The following is a 22,101-nucleotide window of genomic DNA, read 5'->3' as shown; positions in this document are numbered from 1 at the left end:
AGCTCACGGAGGAATGGTGTATTGTAGTGGAAGAAAAAAAAATTAAATAGATTTAGTTTGGTTCAGTTGAAAATGCATAGTTTTTTTTTTATTGCCTCCACAGGGTGGAGATAAAGAGCTTTGTCATGAATCTATTTTACTGTTCTTTTTTGAATAGGATCATTTCATCTACTTTAAAGATAAAAAAACAATCAATATTTTGGCAATGTCACCCCTTTATTCTGCCACTCCCAACTGCATCCATTGCACAGTTAGTTCCATAACAGTGTTCCCAAGCTTGCTGTCACTCATTCTGGTTTTGTTTCCTGGGGGGGGGGGGGGGGGGGGGGGGGGGGGTGAAGAGGAGAGAAGGCGGGTGTAGAGGGATGTGCCGATCCTTCCTTCTGCAACATTCTAGCTAAGATCAGGAGTTTGCCATTCTCCTGGAAACACAGAATCATAGAATGGTTACAGCACAGGAGGAAGGCATTAGGTCCGTTGAGCCTGTGCCAGCTCTCTGCAAGAGCACGTCAGCTAGTCCCACTCCCCTGCCCTTTCACTGTAGCCCTGCAAATTTTTTTCCTTCAGCTACTTAGCCAATTCCCTTTTGAAAACCACGATTGAATCTGCCTCCACCACCCTTTCAGGCAGTGCATTCCAGATCCTAACCACTCGCTGCATAAAAAAGTTTCTCATGTCGCCTTTGGTTCTTCTGCCAATCACCTTAAATCTGTGTCCTCTGGTTCTCGACCCTTCTGCCAATGGGAACAGTTTCTCTCAATCTAGACCCCTCATGATTTGAATACCTCTATCAAATCTCCTCTCGACCTTCTCTGCTTTAAGGAGAAGAACCCCAGCTTCTCCAGTCTATCCACGTAACTGAAGTCCCTCATCCCTTCTTGTAAATCTTTTCTGCACCCTCTCCAAGGCCTTCACATCCTTCCTAAAGTGCGGTGCCCGGAATTGGACACAATACTCCAGTTGAGGCCAAACCAGTGTTTTACATCAGGAAAGCTAGAGGTTGAATAACCAAGGCCGTTCGTTATACACAAATCATTATTACAAGCAACCCGATGAAAGACCCAATGGCCTTGTACTATATCACCATACCTGCAGCTGCGTCTCAATGACCCTTTCCAACTCTAGATACTAAAAGAGGCATTACAAGGCAATTCAGGTAGAAACCTCCTCCTTGATGGGCAGTGAAGTAGTGTGAACCATATGCTGCGTTTATCTGTCTGAATTGTCCCAATTAGTTAATCTGATCAATTATGAGACCTTGCCCCTGAAGCATTATGCTCCAATGTGTCAAATTACTGTCCTGCGCACAAAAACTTTCAAAGATTACTATCTAGTTGTTTCCTTAGCATCTAACTGAATCTCTGCAGTTAGCAGCTGCTTCTAAACTGGCGCCACTGGCATATCACTTAGTGAGAGGATGTGGGTTCAGAGTCAAGGTTTCCCACATAATCAGCTCCCAATCTTACAGCCACTGCAGGTAGTTACCAGGCAATGAGAGACATTCTCCTCTGGAGAACAAAGTGCACGGAGTCTACGTTGGGGCTCTGATTCCAGGACTCCAGCCTCTCCTCATACCGTAAAGTGTATGACACAGGATGGGGAAAAAAACAAAAGAGAAATCACAAATAAACATGGTAGCATACGGGTTTAATCACTGGGTTCCTGTCCATACTCGTACTGCTGCAGGAAGGTACTAAATGGGGATCAGGATCTTCCCCCAAGAGGGAAAGTAAAACTCGATGGAATTTACCACCAGGTGCTTTTACACCAGGTCAGATGGCCTTCCTGTCACTGTCATAGTGGATCCAGAGCCACAGCCTTGAACAGTACTGGGCCATCTGGGCGCTACTGCAACATACGCAGGTCATGGAGAACTGGGAGGAAGCCACACAGTAGGGAGGGTGGGTCCTTGGAAGCCAGGGCCTGCCACTACTGCTGGGGTTAGAAGAAAACAGGAACAGCAGAGCTTGGTACCAGGACTAGAGTCGGGGGGGGGGGGGGGGGGGGTGCAGGGCCTGGGGCTGCTGCTACAGAGAAGGAACAGCCAAACTGGAACCAGAGTCCTTTGACCGCTGCTGGTTGGGAATGGTAAGGTGATGGCCTGGGTGGGGGTTGCCACTGCGGATGGGGTGGCTTAGGTCTGGAGCTGGGAAGCCAAGCCTGGCGCTGCCACTGAGGTTAGGAGGGAGCAGGGACAGGACAGCCTTAGGACAAGACTAGAGTCAGAAGGCAGAGTCTCGGACTGTTACCGGGGATGAGAAGCAGCACTGGCAAAGCAGGAGGAAACTCATACAATGGGAAGGCTGGGTGGGAAGAGGCCTGATGCAAGAGAATCACTGTTGCCACTTACCATGATACTGAGGCTATCTAGACATGAGAGAGGCTGGGGGTGGGTGGGCAAGGAGAGGTAAAAGAAAGACTTGCATTTATATAGCGCCTTTCACAACCACCGGACGTCTCAAAGCGCTTTACAGCCAATGAAGTACTTTTGAAGTGGAGTCACTGTTGTAATGTGGGAAACACGGCAGCCAATTTGTGCACAGCAAGGTCCCACAAACAGCGATGTCTTAATGACCAGATAATCTGTTTTTGTTATGTTGGTTGAGGGATAAATATTGGCAAGGACACCAGGGATAACTCTCTTGTTCTTCTTCGAAATAGTGCCATGGGGTCTTTTACGTTCACCTGAGAGAGCAGACGGGGCCTCGGTTTAACCTCCGAAAGACGGCACCTCTGACAGTGCAGCACTCCCTCAGCACGGCACTGGAGTGTCAGCCTGGATTTTTGTGCTCAAGTCCCTGGAGTGGGACTTGAACCCACAACCTATAGATGGCTATGCATTTTAGGGCCATGGACTGGAGATGGGCTGGGAATAGGGGAATTGGAATGGTAATCATGTAACCCAGGATACAATGACAATTATATGATTACATTGGACTAATGAAATGTCTGAAAACCTTGGATGTGGATGGATGGTTGAGAAACTAAATATAAAGATATTAGCTGCTTTGGTCTATAAACTGTTCTCATTTTGCAGACAATTTGGTAGCGTAGCATCAGACTATGTTAAATTCAATAAGTAGATTACTGCAAGTGGAATAACGTTCAGCCCCTTAGGTATAAACCTCTAAGTAAATAGTATAGAAAAAGCTACAAGGCTTTAGGGGACAAAGTCCATGTTGTTAGTATTCTATAAAAACCCCAAACTACTACTTCACGACTACTTCCCTATCGGAGGATGCACACGGGACAGGAGGCAAGAGAAAGCTTGGTGTCTGACCGATGATCCCTCTCTCACTTCTACATAGAATTATATAGAATATAGACACAGGCCATTTGGCCCAACTGGTCCACGCCGGCGTTTATGTTCCACAAGAGCCTCGTCCGACCCCTTTTCATATAGCCCTATCAGCATGTCCTATTCCTTTCTCCCTCATGTGCTTATCTAGCTTTCCCTTAAATGCATCTATGCTATTCGCCTCAACTACTCCATGTGGTAGTGAGTTCCACATTCTTACCACTCTTGGTAAAGTTTCTCCTGAATTCCCTATTGGATTTATTGGTGATTATCTTACATCTATCGTCCCTAGTTTTGGTCTCCCCCTCAAGTGGAAACATCTTCTCTACATCTAAGCCTCTAAGCTCTGTTTGTCTACATCTGTTGCAATTGTTCTCGTCTCTCCTTATTCTACCGTCACCACTATGGCCAAGGCTAAACTGAACTTTCCTCTCTTGTTCTTTCTAAACTCCAAATACATTCTTTCTCCTCCCTATATCACCACTGTCTTGAAATCAAGACTCATTTCAATCCTACTTTAATCTTTCCCAGGACTTCAAACTGGAACCCCTTATCTTCTCTCAGTCTATCCTTCTTCCCACAAGTGCTGCTGTTTTAAAACCCAAGCTGGTCACCAGACCTGAATTATCTCCTTGTCTATTTTGGTGGGTTCTGGCACTAATACTGTATTGAAACTAACAATGAGCTGGTCTGAGGTGAAAAACAGAATTACCTTTCCTCTGTTCTTTCGTGAACTTCATCTACAATAACATGGGACACGCCTTGGAGTTCTGGATCTGCCTCCAGTCGTCTGAGTAGCACTCCTGTAGTGCAGTAAAGCAACCTGGTAGAGGAGGACTGAAAATATAATCACATTAAATTAGTTTGAAAGAAACACAATGCTTATTCGGGATCGAAGAGTAGAAATCCCAAATATATATGTATGTATAGGCATTTAAAAACACAAATTCAAAGGAATGAGGGAATAACTACAAGAAATTAACTGGGAAATATTGCTGAAAAACATCACCATTGAGGAAAAATAGAACACTTCTAGAACACTAATGGTGATTTTGCAGAATTAGTATGTACACCAAGCAAAATAAATGTAAATTCAATAAGCAATTTCCAAAATGAGTGAATAGGGCAATTACGAAAGTAGAGAAGTTATGCTGAACCTTTATAAAGCGCTGGTTAGGCCACAACTGGAGTATTGCGTCCAGTTCTGGTCACCACTTTAGGAAGGATGTGAAGGCCCTTGAGAGGGTGCAGAGGAGATTTACCAGAATGGTTCCGGGGATGGGAGATCTTAGCTACAAGGACAGGTTGGAGAAGCTGGGTTTGTTTTCATTAGAGTAAAGGAGGTTGAGGGGTGATTTGATAGAGGTGTACAAGATTATGACGGGTTTGGATAGGCTAGACGGGGAAAGGCTGTTCCCACTAGTTGATGGTACAAGGAAGGGGACACAGATTTATGGTTTTGGGCAAGAGATACAGGGGGGGACGTAAGGAAAAACTTTTTTACGCAGCGAATGTCGAGGACCTGGAACTCGCTGCCGACGGAAGTGGTGGAAGCGGAGACACTCAATGTTTTCAAGGGGAGACTGGATAGGCACTTGAGGGAAATAAACTTGTAGGGCTATGGGGATAGAGCGGGGAAATGGGACTGACTACATTGCTCTACAGAGAGCCGGCACTGACTCGCTGGGCCGAATGGCCTCCTTCTGTGCCGTATGACTCTATGACAATGGGAATAGAGAAGAAAAACAGGCAAAAATGATGGAGAAAGAAATACAAGAATTTACTAAAAAAAGAGATTGAAAGGGATTTTAGGAGTGCAAAGAGACCTCTAGAGATGTAAAATAGTAAGGTTATTAAGCATAATATTAAAAGGCTCCTCTGTAATCACAACAGTAAAAGAAAGACATGTATTTATAGTGCGTTTCATGACCTCAGGATGTCCCAAAACGCTTTACAGCCAGTTATAAAGGAAATTAGAACTCAAAGATAGATGCAGCAATGACGATACAAGTGGCAGTGAAGATGAAGCAGCATATAAAATAGCTGAAATATTAAATGGATGTTTTCCAGAACCACACTAGAGAGGATACTAACTTGCTGCAACTTTTGTAGTAAACCCAGTAGCCGAGAGTTTTTTTTGAAGTTAGAGGCAGTTAGGCACATTTAAGACTAGCATATTCCTTGGGCCAGAAAGTATGTATCCGAGGAAGCTGCAGCAAAGCAGAGAAGGAACTAGCAGGCACTGGCTACAGTTAACGACAAATTGTTGAATACTATTGAGACTTTGCAGGACTAGTGAAAGAATAAATTTACTACTTATATTTTTAAAAGTATGAAAAAATTGCCCGAGACAATTACCTGCTGATTAGCCCATCATCAATAACTGGTAAAAATAATGAAATCTATTTTCAGGGGCAGGCCGGAGGAATATCTTTACAGCAATAACGCAATAAGAAACAGAAAGTAGACACTGGTACTCCCTACAATATCTTTTAGGTAGACTTTCAGAAAACCTTTGTCCAAAGTTCCACATGAAAGGCTTCTAGCTAAAATAAAAGCCACAGGAATCCAAGGAAGAATATGGAAATGGTTAAGAAACTGGCTAAAATAAACAGAAAGTGCTAATAATGTGTGTAATGTACTCCCAGAGTGGGTGGGGGCAAGAGAATGTTGAGTGGAGTTTCACAAGGATCAGTATTTGGATCCTATTATTTCTAATTAATACTAAAACTTAACTGCAATCTGATCAAATTTGCTGACAGTGCAAAAACAAGGATGAGTAGCAAAAGAATGCAGCATGAGATTTACAGAAGGATTAAGATTGATTTTGCAACCGAGAATACAAAAGACAAATTAAACACCAATAAGATGCAAAGTTCTACACAAAGGTTGATATTTGGGCAGAAGTATATAATGAATGGTGCAGAGTGATAAGGCATGAGCTTGAGCAACTGCTCTCCCACACACTGAAGGTGCCGATCAAAAGGAGCGAGGAGAAATCAGAAGAGGTGTCATCCCTAGGCCAATCTCTCAGACCTCGCAGGGAACGGGTCGGTCACCTACCCCTCAGTCACAGGGATTGCATGGAGATGAAGAAGGGTAGTAGAAGCCTGGCTTTTACTAACGGACACAATTATAGGTTCAGTAAATTCCTCAATCATAGGCATGTCCTTCAGGACGGAGACATAATTTGAGCCTGTGACAATTTAGTGTATCCCAATACAGATCTGAATCATTGATTCTGTATATACCTTTAATGCAGGATATATCTTTAAATATTAATTTGTTCAAATACTGTACCTACACTTCACACTAAAAATGCAGCCTGGCTTAGTAGCTCTCCAGCTCTGAGCGACCATCTAGAAGATCTAAGTAGTTCCTTATATTACATTTTTTCACCAAATACAAAGTAAGGCAAAACACTAAGAGGTACAGGAATAATTTCTACAGCACAAACTTTAAACAGTCAACATTACAAGGAAATGACAATTGAACAAAATACTGGAATCATTATCGAAGTCACAACACACTCCACGTCCAATTCCCCTCCTCCCAAAACGTACCAAAAGGAGCCATGAGGCGGAAAGGAGCACAGAACTATCGTTGTCTGAAGGCACGTGGGAGGGAGTACTTCATTGGGGAGGGGAAAGAGAAAAACTAGGCAGATGAGACAGCAACAGAGGCGCCTGGTAGAATGCAAGGAAATGGGGAGTGTGTCAGCTGAAATCAGACAGATCACAGGGGTGTCCCAAGTCTGAAATTGAGCCGACACTGAAACTCGCCTGAATTGACCGTGAACTTTTGACCAGCTTCCAGCTGGGTGGTTACATGGAGCGTTGTGCAATTATGCAGAAGACAGACTGGCCAGAAGGCGAGTGCCTCCTGTTTGCCAGTGAGCAGCAGCGCCCGGTCTAGAAAAGATCATGACCCACAATGCCACCTGGCCAAAGAAAAATGTGAATGAATCAGCATTTAAACTGCACACTGCACATTAACAGCTAACTGATATTCTTCACCCTATCTTGCAACAAAAAAAAACTCTAAAAACACATGGGATGGTACTGAAAATATTATTTATTTGATAAATATATACCAACCTTCACACTTTCAAGTCTAATCTGGTATCCTACACTTCCTCCTAGTCTCTCGGTCCGTTCTTTGGCAACACGCTCAGCTACAGAAATGGCAGAGATCCTTCGAGGCTGAGTACAGATGATGTTTGCAACTGCACCCGGAGGACCATTGAGAGAGTCATCCAGGATAAACTGAGGAATCTGAGTCGTCTTTCCACACCTGAAAGGATTTTGAAAAAAAAAAATGACTTCTTTTGATAGCTGTCAAACTTACCAAGGCTGTGCATTAAATGCAAATAAATCCCCATCTCTTTATACTTGAACAACTGAATAAGGGTTTAAGAAACCATTAATCCATTGCTTGACGAAATATCTCTGGTAAAATCGAACGTCTAAATTTTTGTGCATTTGTGGGAAAATACCCCTCCGTCAAAAAGCAAAAAAAAAGTTATTCTAACTCCGAATAATTCATTAATATTAAATGTCTAATATTTCAATGCTCAGCCCCAAACACTCCCCATTGCTTCACTAAAAGCAGTGAGCACTGGGAAAGGGAATTAGTAGCAGAGGCAGAGTCCTGAAACAACATAAATACAGGATGCAGATGTTTTGCTATAAACACTTTATGATGACGCCATTATCTGATCTATTCTGAAGTACTCCTTTGAAGCTGCATTGGCCCAAGCCGCATGCAGTTAATATTTTCCCTGACATCTAGTTAGGAACTAAAAATGGACACCATCCATCATTAAGGTTTTTTCAAATTAATTTCTTTAGATATGGGTGTCGTTGGCATGGCCAGCATTTATTGCCCATCCCTACTTGCCCTTGAGAAGGTGGTGGTGAGCCGCCTCCTTGAGCTGCTGCAGTCCACGTGGTGAAGATACTCTCACAGTGCTGTTAGATAAGGGGTTCCAGGATTTTGACCCAGCGATGATGAAGGAATGGCGATATATGTCCCAAGTCAGGATGGTGTGTGACCTGGATGGGATCTTGGAGGTGATGGTTTTCCCATGCGCCTGTTGCTCTTGACCTTCTAGGTAAGAAATCACACAACACCAGGTTATAGTCCAACAGCTTTATTTGAAATCACAAGCTTTCGGAGCACTGCTCCTTCGTCAGGTGAAGTCACCTGACAAAGGAGCAGCGCTCCGAAAGTTTGAGATTTCAAATAAAGCTGTTGGACTATAACCTGGTGTTGTGTGATTTCTTACATTTGTCCACCCCAGTCCAACACCGGCATCTCCACACCATGGCCTTCTAGGTGGTAGAGGTCGCAGGTTTGGGAGGTGCTGTTGACGAAGCCTTGGCAAGGTGCTGCAGTGCATCCTGTGGATAGTACACACTGCAGCCATGGTGCGCTGGTGGTGGAGGGAGTGGATGTTTAAGGTGGTGGATCAGTTACCGATCAAGCGGTCTTGCTTTGTCCTGGATGGTGTCGAGCTTCTTGCGAGTTGCTGCAGATGCACTCATCCAGGCAAGTGGAACATATTCCATCACACTATGGAATAGTCATGGTATATTCAAGTTTTTCCAGTGGAGCTCAATTTAATTTGCACCCTTTTGTGCAGTCAAATTACAGGCCTTCAGGGTTTCATCTGCTATAGCTAATGGACAGTATTACTATTGATACGATGTCCATACTTGCTCAGCATTTTCTGGAGGTTCAATTACTCAAATGTTCAAATGATAAAGTTCTAATGCTGGCAAATTGGCGCACTTAATCAACTCCAGGATTCACGTCTCCTAAACTTACCCAGTCATACCACTCACGACCAGCACCTGGGCCTTGTCCAGCAAATCCAAGATTGTGTTTCTTTCATGAAACGCTGGGAGTTTCTTCCGCTCCTGCAACATTAACTGGTAGCGCCTGGAAGACTGAAATAACAACATCTTTCAGAGAAAAAAGAAATTACTTGGAACATGAGGAGGACAAGCATCTGCCTCAGGCAACTTATCTTAAAGTTGATACATAAAAATACATAGAAGTTACAATACGGAAACAGGCCATTCAGCCCAACTAGTCCATGTCGGTGTTTTCCTTCCAAGTGAGCAACTAGTTCTAATCACATTTACCCACCCTGTTCCCATATTCCTTCATCTACCTGTCCAATTGAATCCTGAATGTTGACATAGTTTCTACCTCAACCACTAAACCGGGAAGTGAATTTCCACAGCCTCACAACTCTCTGTATGAAGACGTTTCCCCAGCCCTCTGTTCTAAATCTCTCCTATTTAATCTTCCATTGATGGCTCCTCGTTCTTGACCCCTGAACTACTGGAAACAGTCTGCTTCTATCTACCCTGTCCCATCCTTTCATAATTTTAAACACTTCTATCATATTGCCTCATAATCTGCGTTGTTATTTAATCTTACCTATCCAGTTGGAGCCAGAGAATCGCCTGCAATGGTTTCTCTTTTCGCTCCCGCATCGTTACCGCTGGAGTCCCCCAATGATTTATCCTTAGCCCCCCTCCCATTTCTCATCTAATTGCTGGCCCTTGGCAACATCACCCAAAAACAGGTCAGGTTCCATATGTACGCTAAATACACACAGCTCTACCTCACTACCACCTCTCTTGACCCCTCCACTGTCTCTAATGTATCATGCTGCTTGTCCAACATTCAGTATTGGATGAACAGAAATTTCTTCCATTAAATGGCATCTGCCACGTGTTTGTCCTTTTCACCAGCCTGTCTATGTCCTCCTGAAGTCTGCTACTATCCTGTTCACTATTTAGTATGTTACCAAGTTTTGTATCGACCGCAAATTTCGAAATTGTACTCCCTATACCAAAGTCCAGGTCATTAATATATATCAAAAATAGCAGAGGTCCTAATATCGACCCCTGGGGGACCCCTTTGCATACTTCCCTCCAGTCAGATAAACATCCCTTACCCAATTTTGCACCCAAAGTCCCACCTTCCCTTAATATCATGTGCTTCTATTTTCCAAATAAGTCTATTATGAGGAACTTTATCAAATGTCTTTTGAAAGTCCATATATACATCTACTGCACTACCTTCATCAACCCTCTCTGTTACTTCATCAAAAGAAGTTTAGTCAGACACGATTTGCCTTTAACAAATCCATGCTGGCTGTCCCTTATAACCCATGCTTCTCCAAGAGAGAATTAATTTGGTCATCTGTTGCCAAAACACTCAGCCTTGCCTTTGTTACCTCGGGACTCGACTATTCCAATTCTCTCCTGGCCAGCCTCCCACCTTGCACCCTCCGTAAATCTGAACTCATCAAAAACTCTGCTACCCGTATCCTAAAGCATCGTTCCGTTCACCCATCACCCCGTTCTCGCTGACCTACATTGGCTCCTGATCCAGCAATGCATCAATTTTAAAATTCTCATTCTTGTTTTCAAATCAAATGGCCTCGCCCTCCCCATCCCTATAACCACCTCCAGTCCTACAAACCTGCAAGATCTCTGCGTTCCTCCAATTCTGGCCTCTTGTGCATCCCTGATTTTCAATCGCTCCACGAGCCTTCAGCTGCCTCAGCCCTAAGCTCTGGAATTCCCTCCCTAAACCTCGAAATCCCTTACTTCTCTCCTCCTTTATGTTCCTTACAACCTGTCTCTTTGACCCTCCTAATATGGCTCAGTATCAAATTTTGTTTGAAAATGCTCCGGTGAAGCGCCTTGGGGTGTCTTACTACATTGATGGCATTATATAAATGCAAGTTGTTGTTTGAATGAAAGAAGTCCCAATTTTTCCACATCTTTTTGTATTTCCTCATACCATATCAGATGCCTTAACTTTGAATTGTAGAGCTGCTCATCACTCCATTGTTGATTTAATTTTAAAAAAAGTTAAGTCTCACAGCAGGATATTCCACCTAACTGGTATCCTATATTTCTAAAGGACTGATCTTTGCTGACCAGAAAGTACTCTTAGCAACAAAATTCACCGTACAAACATTCAGTGCTTAACACTTAGGGAAACAGTACAAAACATGTCGCTATTAACCATCATATACCATACACACTGCCCCCCTCTTGAATAAAATTGGAGCGTGTATGAAGTTACCCGTTTGGCTTGAAATTGTTTACAAAGTTTTTGGTTTTCCCTATATAGGTTCTCCACTTTCCAGTCATACTTCTTCAACTGCCTCTTCTTCAGATGTACGTAACTCTCAGTTTCCATAACCACGGCCTCAGGTTCTTCCTCCTGCAAGTCATCATCTTCCTCCTCCTCCCCAGCATCGTCTTTCACTGCAACTACAACACATTAACCATGTTGGCTATGAAATGAAAGACAACAGCTGATATACAATGAAAACCATACCAAAACCAAGTGCCAGCCCTGGCTCAGTTGGTACTGAGTTGGCACTCTCGCCTCCGAGTCACAAGGCTGTGGGTTCAAGTCCCACTTCAGAGACTAGAGCCGTCACACCCAGTTCGGTACTGAGGGAGTGCTGCACTGTCAGAGCTGCTGTCTTTTGGATGAGACGTTAAACTGAGGCCCCCATCTGCCCTCTCAGGTGGACGTAAAAGATCCCATGGACTTATTCAAAGACGTCCAGGGAAGTTCTCCTCAGTGTCCTTGCCAATATTTAATCCCTCAACCAACATCACTAAAACAGATGATCGAGTCATTTATTTCATTGTGGTTTGTGGGAGCTTGTTGTGCGCAGATTGGCTGCCGCGTTTCCTACAGTGACTACACTTCAAAAGTTTTTCATTGGGTGTAAAGCACTTTGGGACATCCTGAGGTTGTGAAAGGCGCTATATAAATGCAAGTCTTTCTTTTTTTTTATTGTTACCTAAAGCGAAATGTGAACAGGCCCACTCAGCATCTCCCCACCCTCCCACAATTAGATCCAGGTTCAAGACCTGCTCCCTTCTGTCATGTTCCCAAATCTGTAAACCTCAGCTCCCTGGAATTTTCCCATCCTTTTTTTTTAATGTTTCAACTAAGTTTACATTCACTGCAGTAAGTACCAGGCTATTCCACGGGTTAATCCTCCAAGACTCAAGTAATTACTCCTTAAAACTCAGACTTAGCTTGTACTTTCCTTAGCTCTGCAGCAAAAACCTCAGGTTGCAAAGAGTACCGCACCAAATCTCAAGGACTCCAGGTTTACAAAAGTACCTGCCAGCTGCCGATCAAGCAGATTGTTGGGAAGTGTTTTATGATATTGTTCACCGTTAGTTTGTTTAGTCGAGACAGAGAGCAGAACAGGAGGCACGCTGTATTTATGGGTGGTTTCAAGGAGTAGTTCGCTCATTTTCGCTTCATCTTCCAAGCACATGATCAAAGTGTGGACCACTGGTTCATTTGTTTCTGCTGCTAACAAGGCCTCTCCGTAGAGATGTTCGGCTATATGCAAACGACAAGCTTGAGGCAGATTGTCGTTGGTAGAAGAAAAGGCTAAAAGTGGGGCCTGGTATGGATATTTATTATCAGGTGGAAAACGGATCTCAAGTGTGTACAGGAGTGCATTGCTGTCACAACGTAAATGGCTGTCCTCTTTCCTTTCTTCCTTTGAAGGAAGCTCGTGTCTTAACTTGCATTTTAACCCAAAGCGGCAACTGTCCTTGAGGTAATATTGACAAATGCCTTTCAAAGGCTTCACTGCCGAGTCTTTAGTCTCACACCTTCTCGATTTATTGAGCTTCTGCGTCAGAAATGAGTGTGCCAGTTCCATGCTCCAGACCCGGTTTTGAATCCTTTCGGAGAATTTGCCCTCGTATATGGAGCTGAGAGCAAGTGCTTCTTCTTGCCTCCGCTCCGCACACTCCTCCATGCTGGTGTTACCAGATTTGGGAGAGGCCTTGATCGCATCTCTGAACTTTCCCATGAAGCACTGCTGCAACAGATGTTCCAAAGATGATCCTACATCCCCATCAAACATTGTGAGTGCCGCTATGCAATGATCTGCATGAAAACCATACCTGAAGTAGAAATAAGTTTGTTATTTTTGCATACATCACGATTCACCAACTGAATTCATTGCAATATGTAAAATGCCTCTACGACACAATACAACATTAATCATAGATGTATGCAATAGTTATCCCTCTCAAGTGCAATTGGAAGAACAGATTACGGGCTTTTTACCTAGTATGGGTAAGTCGCGATGGTAAACAGACTGGGAATAGAGCTACAACTATTTATATAACAGCAGTTAACCTTAAACTTACCTCCAAATAACCTAGAACTATTTATAGCTTCTACAAACCTGTAGTATGTTCAAAACTTGTGCCATTTAAAAACAAACACACATTTCTGACACGTGAACCTATTGACAAACAATAGGATTCAAAGAGGGCAGGAAAAGTACAGGATAAACTTTGCACATGGACTCACACTCCCATTCTTTTCAATGGATGAGGTACACGCCAGTGTAAGCCACCACTTCTACTTCACACAAAAGGCTAAACACATGGAGTGCATGCATTTCTTATTCTATTCCACATTTAAAAATAAACAGGATGTGTTCTAAATGAATACAGTGTACAGCATTTTGGAATTTTGGCCAAACTAGGGGGAAGGCACTGTCTATGAGCTGGCCTCAGTCCAAAAACATTGTGTAGTGCACTAATCAATCTAGTTTGACACCTCTACCAGGAAGGGAATAACTGTTTGATATGAGAGCAAAACAGGATAAGTTATCAATAAGAATTAGATAAAAGTATAGATTTGCATTTTGTTTTCTTAATAAAAGGAATTAGTTTGAACGTTGGAGTTGAACTAACTTAATTTTAATTGGGGCAAGTATGAGGCATGAAGTAGTGTTGGGAAAGGTAACATACGAGGAAGTGAACTGTTCTCCTTCTCTGTAGCTAAAGAAACTGAGTTATCAGTAAATCCACTATCCAGACACCAGGAGAATAAACTATCAGAGTCCTTATTTATTGAGTGTACATACTTCACCTGCATCATTCAAAGGAACCCATTTTATCTGTTAATAAGATGTGCGTTATGTCTAATGATATAAATTAAACTATAATATACAAACAGGTTAGCAGCCAAAGTTTGGGAGTCTTCGAACAGAGACATCGGAGAGCAACGCCCATTCTTGGATTGCATCTGTCTGCGGGTCACCTTCCTTAACAACTAACCTCTATTACTATGAATGCCCTGCTGGGAGGGCAAGCAAGAAGAAATTGAGCAATGATTCCCCAAACCCCTGCACATTCTTCCAATCCTCCTTAGGTATGGGAGCAGTGCCAGAGGACTGGAGGGTTGCAAATGTTACACCCCTATTCAAAAAGGGGAGAGGGATAAACCTGACTACAGGCCAGTCAGCCTAATGTCGGTGGTGTGGAAACTTTGAGACAATATTTCGGGGCAAAATTAATTGGCAATTGGAAAAGTATGGGCTAATAACTGGGTTGCAGATGTAGGTCGGAAGAGACTGGACAAGGGGAGAAAAAATGGAGTTGAGATGGGAAGAAATCAGTTTCATGGGGCAGGAACAGGCTGAAACAATGGATCTACCAGGGCAGTCCTGTTTGTGGGCTCTTGGGAAGGAGGTAGAAGCAGGCTGTGCAGGGTTGGGGGACTATGAGGTTGGAGGCCATGGGGGAAGGTCTCCAGAGGAGATGAGGTCAGTAATGGTCTGGGAAACAATGGTTTGATGTTCGGTTGTGGGGTCATGGTCCAGGGGGAGTTAAGAGGTGTCAGAGAGTTGGTGTTCAGCCTCCACAAGGTAGAGATCTGTTCGCCAAACAACATGATGTCCCTTGTCAGCAAGGTTTAATGACAATGTCAGGGGTGGACCAGAGAGAACAAACACTTCAAATTCAGGAGGACGTAGGCAGACATGGTGAAATGTGCAGACCCATGGCAGGTGAAATTTAACGCAGAAAAGTGTGAAGTGATGCATTTTGGTAGGAATGAGGAGAGGCAATATAAACTAAATGGTACAATTCTAAAGGGGGCAGGAACGGAGACACCTGGGGTATATGTACACAAATCTTTGAAGGTGGCAGGACAAGTTGAGAAGGCTGTTAAAAAAGCATACAGGATCCTTAGCTTTATAAATAGAGGCATAGAGTACAAAAGCAAGGAAGTTCTGCTAAACCTTTATAAAACACTGGTTAGGCCCCAGCTGAAGTATTGTGTCCAATTCTGGGCATCACACTTTAGGAAGGATAACAAGGCCATAGAGAGGGTGCAGAGATTATTTACTGGAGTGGTACCAGGGATGCGGGACTTCAGTTACTTGGAGAGACTGGAGAAGCTGAGGCTGTTCTCCTTAGAGGTGCGAAGGTTCAGAGATTAAACAGAGGTGTTCAAAATTATGAAGACTTTCGATAGAGTAAATAAGAAACTGTCCAGTGGCAGGAGGGAATTGGCAAAAGAATCAGAGGCGAAATTAGGAGATTTTTTTTTTTTTTAACTCAATAAGTTTTTATCATCTGAAATGCACTGGTGGAAGAAGAGTCAATAATAACTTTCAAAAGGGAATTGGATAAATACTTGAAGAGGAAAAATTTGCTGGGCTATGGGAAAAGGGCAGGGGAATGGGACTAATTGGAGAGCTCTTTCAAAGAGCTGGCACAGGCCGATGGGCCGAATGGCCTCCTTCTGTGCTGTAGCACGCGTATCATTCTATGAGTCGTCTTCTTCTTCGACAGTCCCTCGGAACCGAGGATGACTTGCTTCCACACTAAAAATGAGTTCGCAGGTGACTGATGAGTCCAATGCGGGACCTACAGTCTCTGTCACAGGTGGGGCAGCCTGACGTTCCAGGTCCCGAGCTTCATTTTAAAGGGTGGAAGATGCCTGTGCATGAATTCTTTTTACGTGGGGTGGCCGTTGCACACCAGCTACCACACGGGCTTGACAGAGCAAGATCTTGGTCCAATGGCAAGGGGATTCAAGACAATTGGAGAGCAGGCTCTGCTACATCATGAGTAGACGATGTGTAACTGCCCATAGTATATATTGATTAAGCTGAATGCCCATCGGTTTCTAAACCCAGTATAACACCTACCCTCCATACTCAGTAGTGGGCCAGCTGAAGCTAACCAAACAGCTTTAGTAAGATCTCACAGTCTGAGCACAAAGACTCAAGCAAACTTGGGAAGATGCTTTTTTATTTGTTCTTGTACATTTGTTTTTCTTTTCACCATTGTATCTTGCTGCCAATTCTTCACAAACAGAAAGATTGCTGAGCAAGATATGCATGGCAAAAATTACAAAAGTACTGTAATAGGTATATTAGCAAAATATCGAATTCTGTTCCCTCAAATACGTCTCATAACAACGTAAAATGGATTGAAATTCAGAACAAATATTGTTAATAGTTCAAGAACTTGGCATCTGTAGCTGCAAATGCACAAAGGCACTGATCTTTTACATAGAATCTACAGCACAGAAACAGGCAATTCAGCTCAACAAGTCTATGCCGGTGTGGACACACGAGGCCTCCTCCCACTCCATTTACTTCATCTCACCCTATCAACATATCCTTCTATTCCTTTCTCCCTCATGTACTTATTTCGCTTCCCGTTAAATGCATCTGTTATTCGCTCAGCCGTTCCAAGTGGCAGCGAGTTCCACATTCGCATCGCTAATCTGCAACTTTAAAATGGGACTAACCAATACATCTAACATGGGCTCAACAAAAATCTATACCAACAAACCTAGTCAGCTTCCGAACAGCAAATGGAGAGATCTCAGACTGCTCAAAATTGATATGTTGCTCAACAGGAGGATACTCTAGGGAAATATCTTCAGCCACCGCCAAACCCTCCTCCTTCGTGGACCAGTACTGATCATCATGTCTATAATCCAGGTCATCATATTCTTCCTTCAGATCACAATCCTCTTCAGAATCCTCATTTCTACAGAATAATGGGGGAAGGGGAAAAACAAACAGGGATCAAAAGTATTAATACAACAACAACAAAATTAACTTAGTGGCCAAAGTACAATCAAACACAGCCCGCTTCTACCTCCTTCCCAAGATCCACAAACAGGACTGCCCTGGTAGACCCATCGTTTCAGCCTGTTCTTGCCCTACAGAACTTATCTCTTCCTATCTTGACTCTATCTTTTCTCCCCTTGTCCAGTCTCTTCCCACCTACATCCGCGACTCTTTGGACGCCCTCCGCCACTTTAACAGTTTCCAGTTTCCTGGCCCCAACCGCTTCCTTTTCACCATGGACGTACAATCCCTCTACACCTCCATCCCCCACCCGGATGGCCTGAGGGCACTCCGCTTCTTCCTTGAACAGAGGCCCGACCAGTCCCCATCCACCACGACCCTCCTCCGCCTGGCTGAACTTGTTCTCACATTGAACAACTTCTCCTTTAACTCCACTCATTTCCTCCAAATCAAAGGCGTTGCCATGGGTACCCGCATGGGTCCTAGCTATGCCTGCCTTTTCGTGGGCTATGTGGAACAATCTTTGTTCCAGTCCTACTCGGGTCCCCTCCCTCACCTCTTTTTCCGATACATTGATGACTGTATCGGTGCCGTTTCCTGCTCTCGCCCCGAACTTGACAATTTCATTCACTTTGCCTCCAATTTCCACCCTTCCCTCACCTTCACATGGTCCATCTCTGACTCTTCCCTTCCCTTCCTCGACTTCTCCGTCTCCATCTCTGGGGATAGGTTATCGACCAATATTTACTACAAGCCCACTGACTCCCACAGCTACCTGGACTACACTTCCTCCCACCCCGCTTCCTGTAAGGACTCTATTCCATTCTCCCAGTTTCTCCGCCTCCGCCGTATCTGCTCCGACGATGCCACCTTCCACACCAGTGCTTCAGACATGTCTTCCTTTTTCCGCAACCGAGGATTCCCCTCTACCGTGGTGGACACTGCCCTCGACCGTGTCAGTTCTATCTCCCGCACCTCTGCCCTCACCCCTGCCCCTCCCTCCCGGAACCACGATAGGGTTCCCCTTGTCCTCACCTTTCACCCCACCAGCCTCCACATTCAACGGATCATCCTCCGGCATTTCCGCTACCTCCAAAGTGATCCCACCACCAAACGTATCTTCCCCTCCCCTCCCCTTTCAGCATTCCGCAGGGACCGCTCTCTCCGAGACACCCTAGTCCACTCCTCTATCACCCCAAACAGCCCTTCCCCTTCGCCTGGCACCTTCCCGTGCAAGCGGAGGAGGTGTAACACCTGCCCCTATACCTCCCCCCTCCCCACTGTCCAGGGCCCCAAACACCCCTTCCAGGTGAAACAGCGATTTACTTGTACTTCTCGCAATCTAGTATACTGTATTCGCTGCTCACGATGCGGTCTCCTCTACATTGGGGAGACCAAACGCAGGTTGGGTGACCGCTTTGCGGAACACCTCCGTTCAGTCCGTAAGGGTGACCCCGAGCTTCCGGTCGCCTGTCATTTCAATTCACCGCTCCATTCCCACTCGGACCTCACCGTCCTTGGCCTCTTGTACTGTTCCACGGAAGCTCAACGTAAACTCGAGGAACAGCACCTCATCTTCCGATGAGGCACTCTGCAGCCTTCCGGTCTCAATATCGAGTTCAACAATTTCAGATCATAACCTCGGCCCCTATTTCATTTTTACTTATATTTTTCCACTCCTTTCCTCCCCCACCCTTTCCTTTTGTTTCTCTCTCACACCTGGCAGCTATCTTTTGCCCTGCCAGTACACTTTACACCTAATCCCAGCCTATTACCATCTCGTCTAGCTTCTAATCTCTTTTACTTCTTTTGTTCTTTTGTCCGATCGCAGCCCTGCCTTCGATCTAGTTCATTTTCTCTCCAGTTTTGAAGAAGGGTCAAACCCAAAACGTCAACTCAAATTTCTCTCCACGGATGTTGCCTGACCTGCTGAGTTTTTCCAGCATTTTCTGTTGTTATTACCACTAATATCAACTTGGATTTGTCAATGGTCAAGTTTCACTTAGAATTTACAGCACAGAAACAGGCCATTCGGCCCAACTAGTCTGTGTCGGCATTTATGCTCCACACGAGCCTCCTCCTCCCCTACTTCATCTAACCCCATCAGCATATCCTTCTATTCGTTTCTCCCTCATGTGCTTATCCAGCTTCCCTTTAAATGCAAGTTTATCTAACCTTCTGAGAAGTATTTGTGACTAATATTTCATAGCACTTTTATGAAGAAATAACAGCAGAAATAAAAATCATATTTTTATAGGTAAATAATTGCAAAGCAACTCTGCTGAGTTTTGTGAACTCTACAAGCTTTGAAAATGATAATTTTGTCAGTTGAAAACTTAAATTACTTGAAATAAAATATATTACATCAATGACTGAAGCAACCCTAACTCAACGGGCCAGTCTCAATTATGGAGACGGCCTTTGAAAAAGCTAGATTACGGTACAATCGCACACTACACACAAGCAAATATGGATAATATACAGTAATGAGCATTCTTTTACTGTTCCACACCATGGGAGTATTTTCCCCTCAATAATAAGTTTATTATTAGCCCATGTGTGAAGACAAACATTGTTTAGTGTGCTTCTTTCAGGTCTTACGAAACATATCCCACTGAGGACCACAGAGTGAGTGAGCATGTGTATGTGACTGTGTGCATACGCAAGAATTATATATTTCCCGTCTGCTCTAAGAGTTCTTCTCGTAGGAAGCTGTTTCCAAGGTAAGTGAGGGGCGCTAGTTTGCACTAACTCGTGTGCAATACTGAATATAGGACTTTTTTTGCCTTCATCACAGAAATGGCTTTCAAAATGGTCATAACCTTATCTCTAATCACTTCAGGCACATAAGATTTCCTGAAATTGAGAAAAAAAGTTTCACTCTATTTGAAGGGAAATAGGTTTGCAATATTACGTTAAAAGAAATGCATTGTATGCACCAAAACAACAAGCACACTGGGGACATAATGGTAAATGGGAAAAGGAGAGGTATTTTTGCAGCTGCAAAAAATAAATCCCAGGATGTACTGTAGCAATAATATTTGACAAAGAAAATACATTGAACGTGAAGAAAAGTTCACACTCTTCAACCATGATGAAAACAATCTCATCATACTTACCGTGAACACAACATACCAAGACTCTTTTACTGAAATTGGGTTCCTGCCAATACATAAACTAACATGAAAAAGTACTTCTTTAGTTAAGGATTCTCATCCTTATGTTCAAATCTCTCCATGGCCTCACCTGTCATTATCTCTGTAACCTTCTCCAGCCCTACAAACCTCCAAGAACTCTGCATTCCTCTAATTCTGGTCTCCTGTGCATTCCACCACCCCACCCCCAGTTCTTTTGCTCCACCACTGGCGGTCATGTCTTCAGCTGTCTAGGCCCTAAGCTCTGGAATTCCCTCCCTAACCCCCTCCAACTCTCTACCTCTCTCTCTCCTCCTTTAATCAACTCCTTAAAACCTACCTCTTAACCTGTCCCAATATCTCCTTATGTGGCTCTGTGTTAAGTTCTGTCTGATTTTGCTCCTGTGAAGCGCCTTGGGACGTTCTACTACATTAAAGGCTATATAAATGCAAGTTGTTGTTGAAGTAAAGCACTCACAACGATGTTCATAGAATGATACAGCACAGGAGGAGGCCATTCGGCCCATCATGCCTGTGCTGGCTCTTTGATTGAACTATCCAATTAGTCCCACTCCCCTGCTCTTTCCCCATTGCCCTGTAAATTTTTCCCCCTTCAAGCATTTATCCAGTTCCCTTTTGAAAGTTACTATTGAATCTGCTTCCACCGCCCTCTCAGGCAGTGCATTCCAGATCACAACAACTCACTGCGTAATGTTTTTACTCTCATCTCACCTCTGGTTCTTTTGCCAATCATCTTAAACCTGTGTCCTCTGGTTACCAACCCTTCTGCCACTGGAAACAGTTTCTCCTTATTTACTCTATCAAAACCCTTCATAATTTTGAACACGTCTATCAAATCTCCTCTTAGTCTTCTCTGCTCGAAGGAGAACAACCTCAGCTCTCCACATAACTGAAGTTCCTCATCCCTGGTACCACTCTAGTAAATCTCTTCTGCACCCTCTCTAAGGCCTTGACATTCTTCCTAAAATGTGGTGTTCAGAATTGAACAATACTCCAGCTGAGGCTTAAAAAGTGTTTTACACAGTTTTGGCATAACTTCCTTGCTTTTGTGCTCTATGCCTCTGTTTATAAAGCCAAGGATCCCATATACTTTAACAGCCTTCTCAACTTGTTCTGCCACCTTCAAAGATTTGTGTACATACACCCCCAGGTCTCTCTGTTCCTGCCCCCTTTTTAAAATTGCACCATTTAGTTTATATTACCTCTCCTCATTCTTCCTACCAAAATGCATCACTTCACACTTCTCTGCATTAAATTTTATCTGCCATGTGTCTGCACATTTCACCAGTCTGTCTATGTCCTCCTGAAGTCTGCTACTATCCTCCTCACTGTTTACTACATTTCCGAGTTTCGTGTCATCTGCAAACCTTGAAATTACGCTCTGTATACCCAAGTCCAGGTCATTAATATAGATCAAAAACAGCCGAGGTCCTAATATCGAGCACTAGGGGGAACACCACTGTATATTTTCCTTCAGTCTGAAAAACAACCATTCACCACTACTCTCTGCCAGATTCTGTCCCTTAGCCAATTTTGTATCCATGCCGCCACTATCTCTTTAATCTCATGGACTTTAATTTTGCGAGCAGGTCTATTATGTGGTACTTTATCAAACATCTTTTGAAAGTCCATATATACATCAACTGCACTACCCTCATCAACCCTCACTGTTATTTCATCAAAGAACTCAATCAAGTTAGTCAAACACGATTTGCCTT

General features: G+C 43.8%; 1 protein-coding gene across 2 annotated transcripts in view; it reads right to left on the bottom strand.

Annotated features, from left to right (window-relative positions):
* Positions 1-22,101, bottom strand: part of dhx57 (DEAH (Asp-Glu-Ala-Asp/His) box polypeptide 57) — a 99,746-nt gene that overhangs the window by 68,759 nt on the left and 8,886 nt on the right. For both annotated transcript variants that reach the window (XM_085981915.1, XM_085981914.1), the window contains exons 4-9: positions 16,984-17,184; positions 12,479-13,281; positions 11,414-11,604; positions 9,128-9,249; positions 7,396-7,591; positions 4,011-4,135 (exon numbers count right to left, since the gene is read on the bottom strand). In XM_085981915.1, the coding sequence (XP_085838041.1) occupies positions 4,011-4,135; positions 7,396-7,591; positions 9,128-9,249; positions 11,414-11,604; positions 12,479-13,281; positions 16,984-17,184 (1,638 nt within the window). The remainder of the gene's footprint in view (positions 1-4,010; positions 4,136-7,395; positions 7,592-9,127; positions 9,250-11,413; positions 11,605-12,478; positions 13,282-16,983; positions 17,185-22,101) is intronic.

Source organism: Somniosus microcephalus, chromosome 3, assembly GCF_052327205.1.
Source record: "Somniosus microcephalus isolate GS21.2 chromosome 3, FLI_Smic_1.0, whole genome shotgun sequence".
NCBI classification, from domain to species: Eukaryota; Metazoa; Chordata; class Chondrichthyes; order Squaliformes; family Somniosidae; genus Somniosus; species Somniosus microcephalus.
The sequence above is the reverse complement of the archived record's forward strand: the minus strand, read 5'-3'. Positions and strand labels throughout refer to the sequence as shown.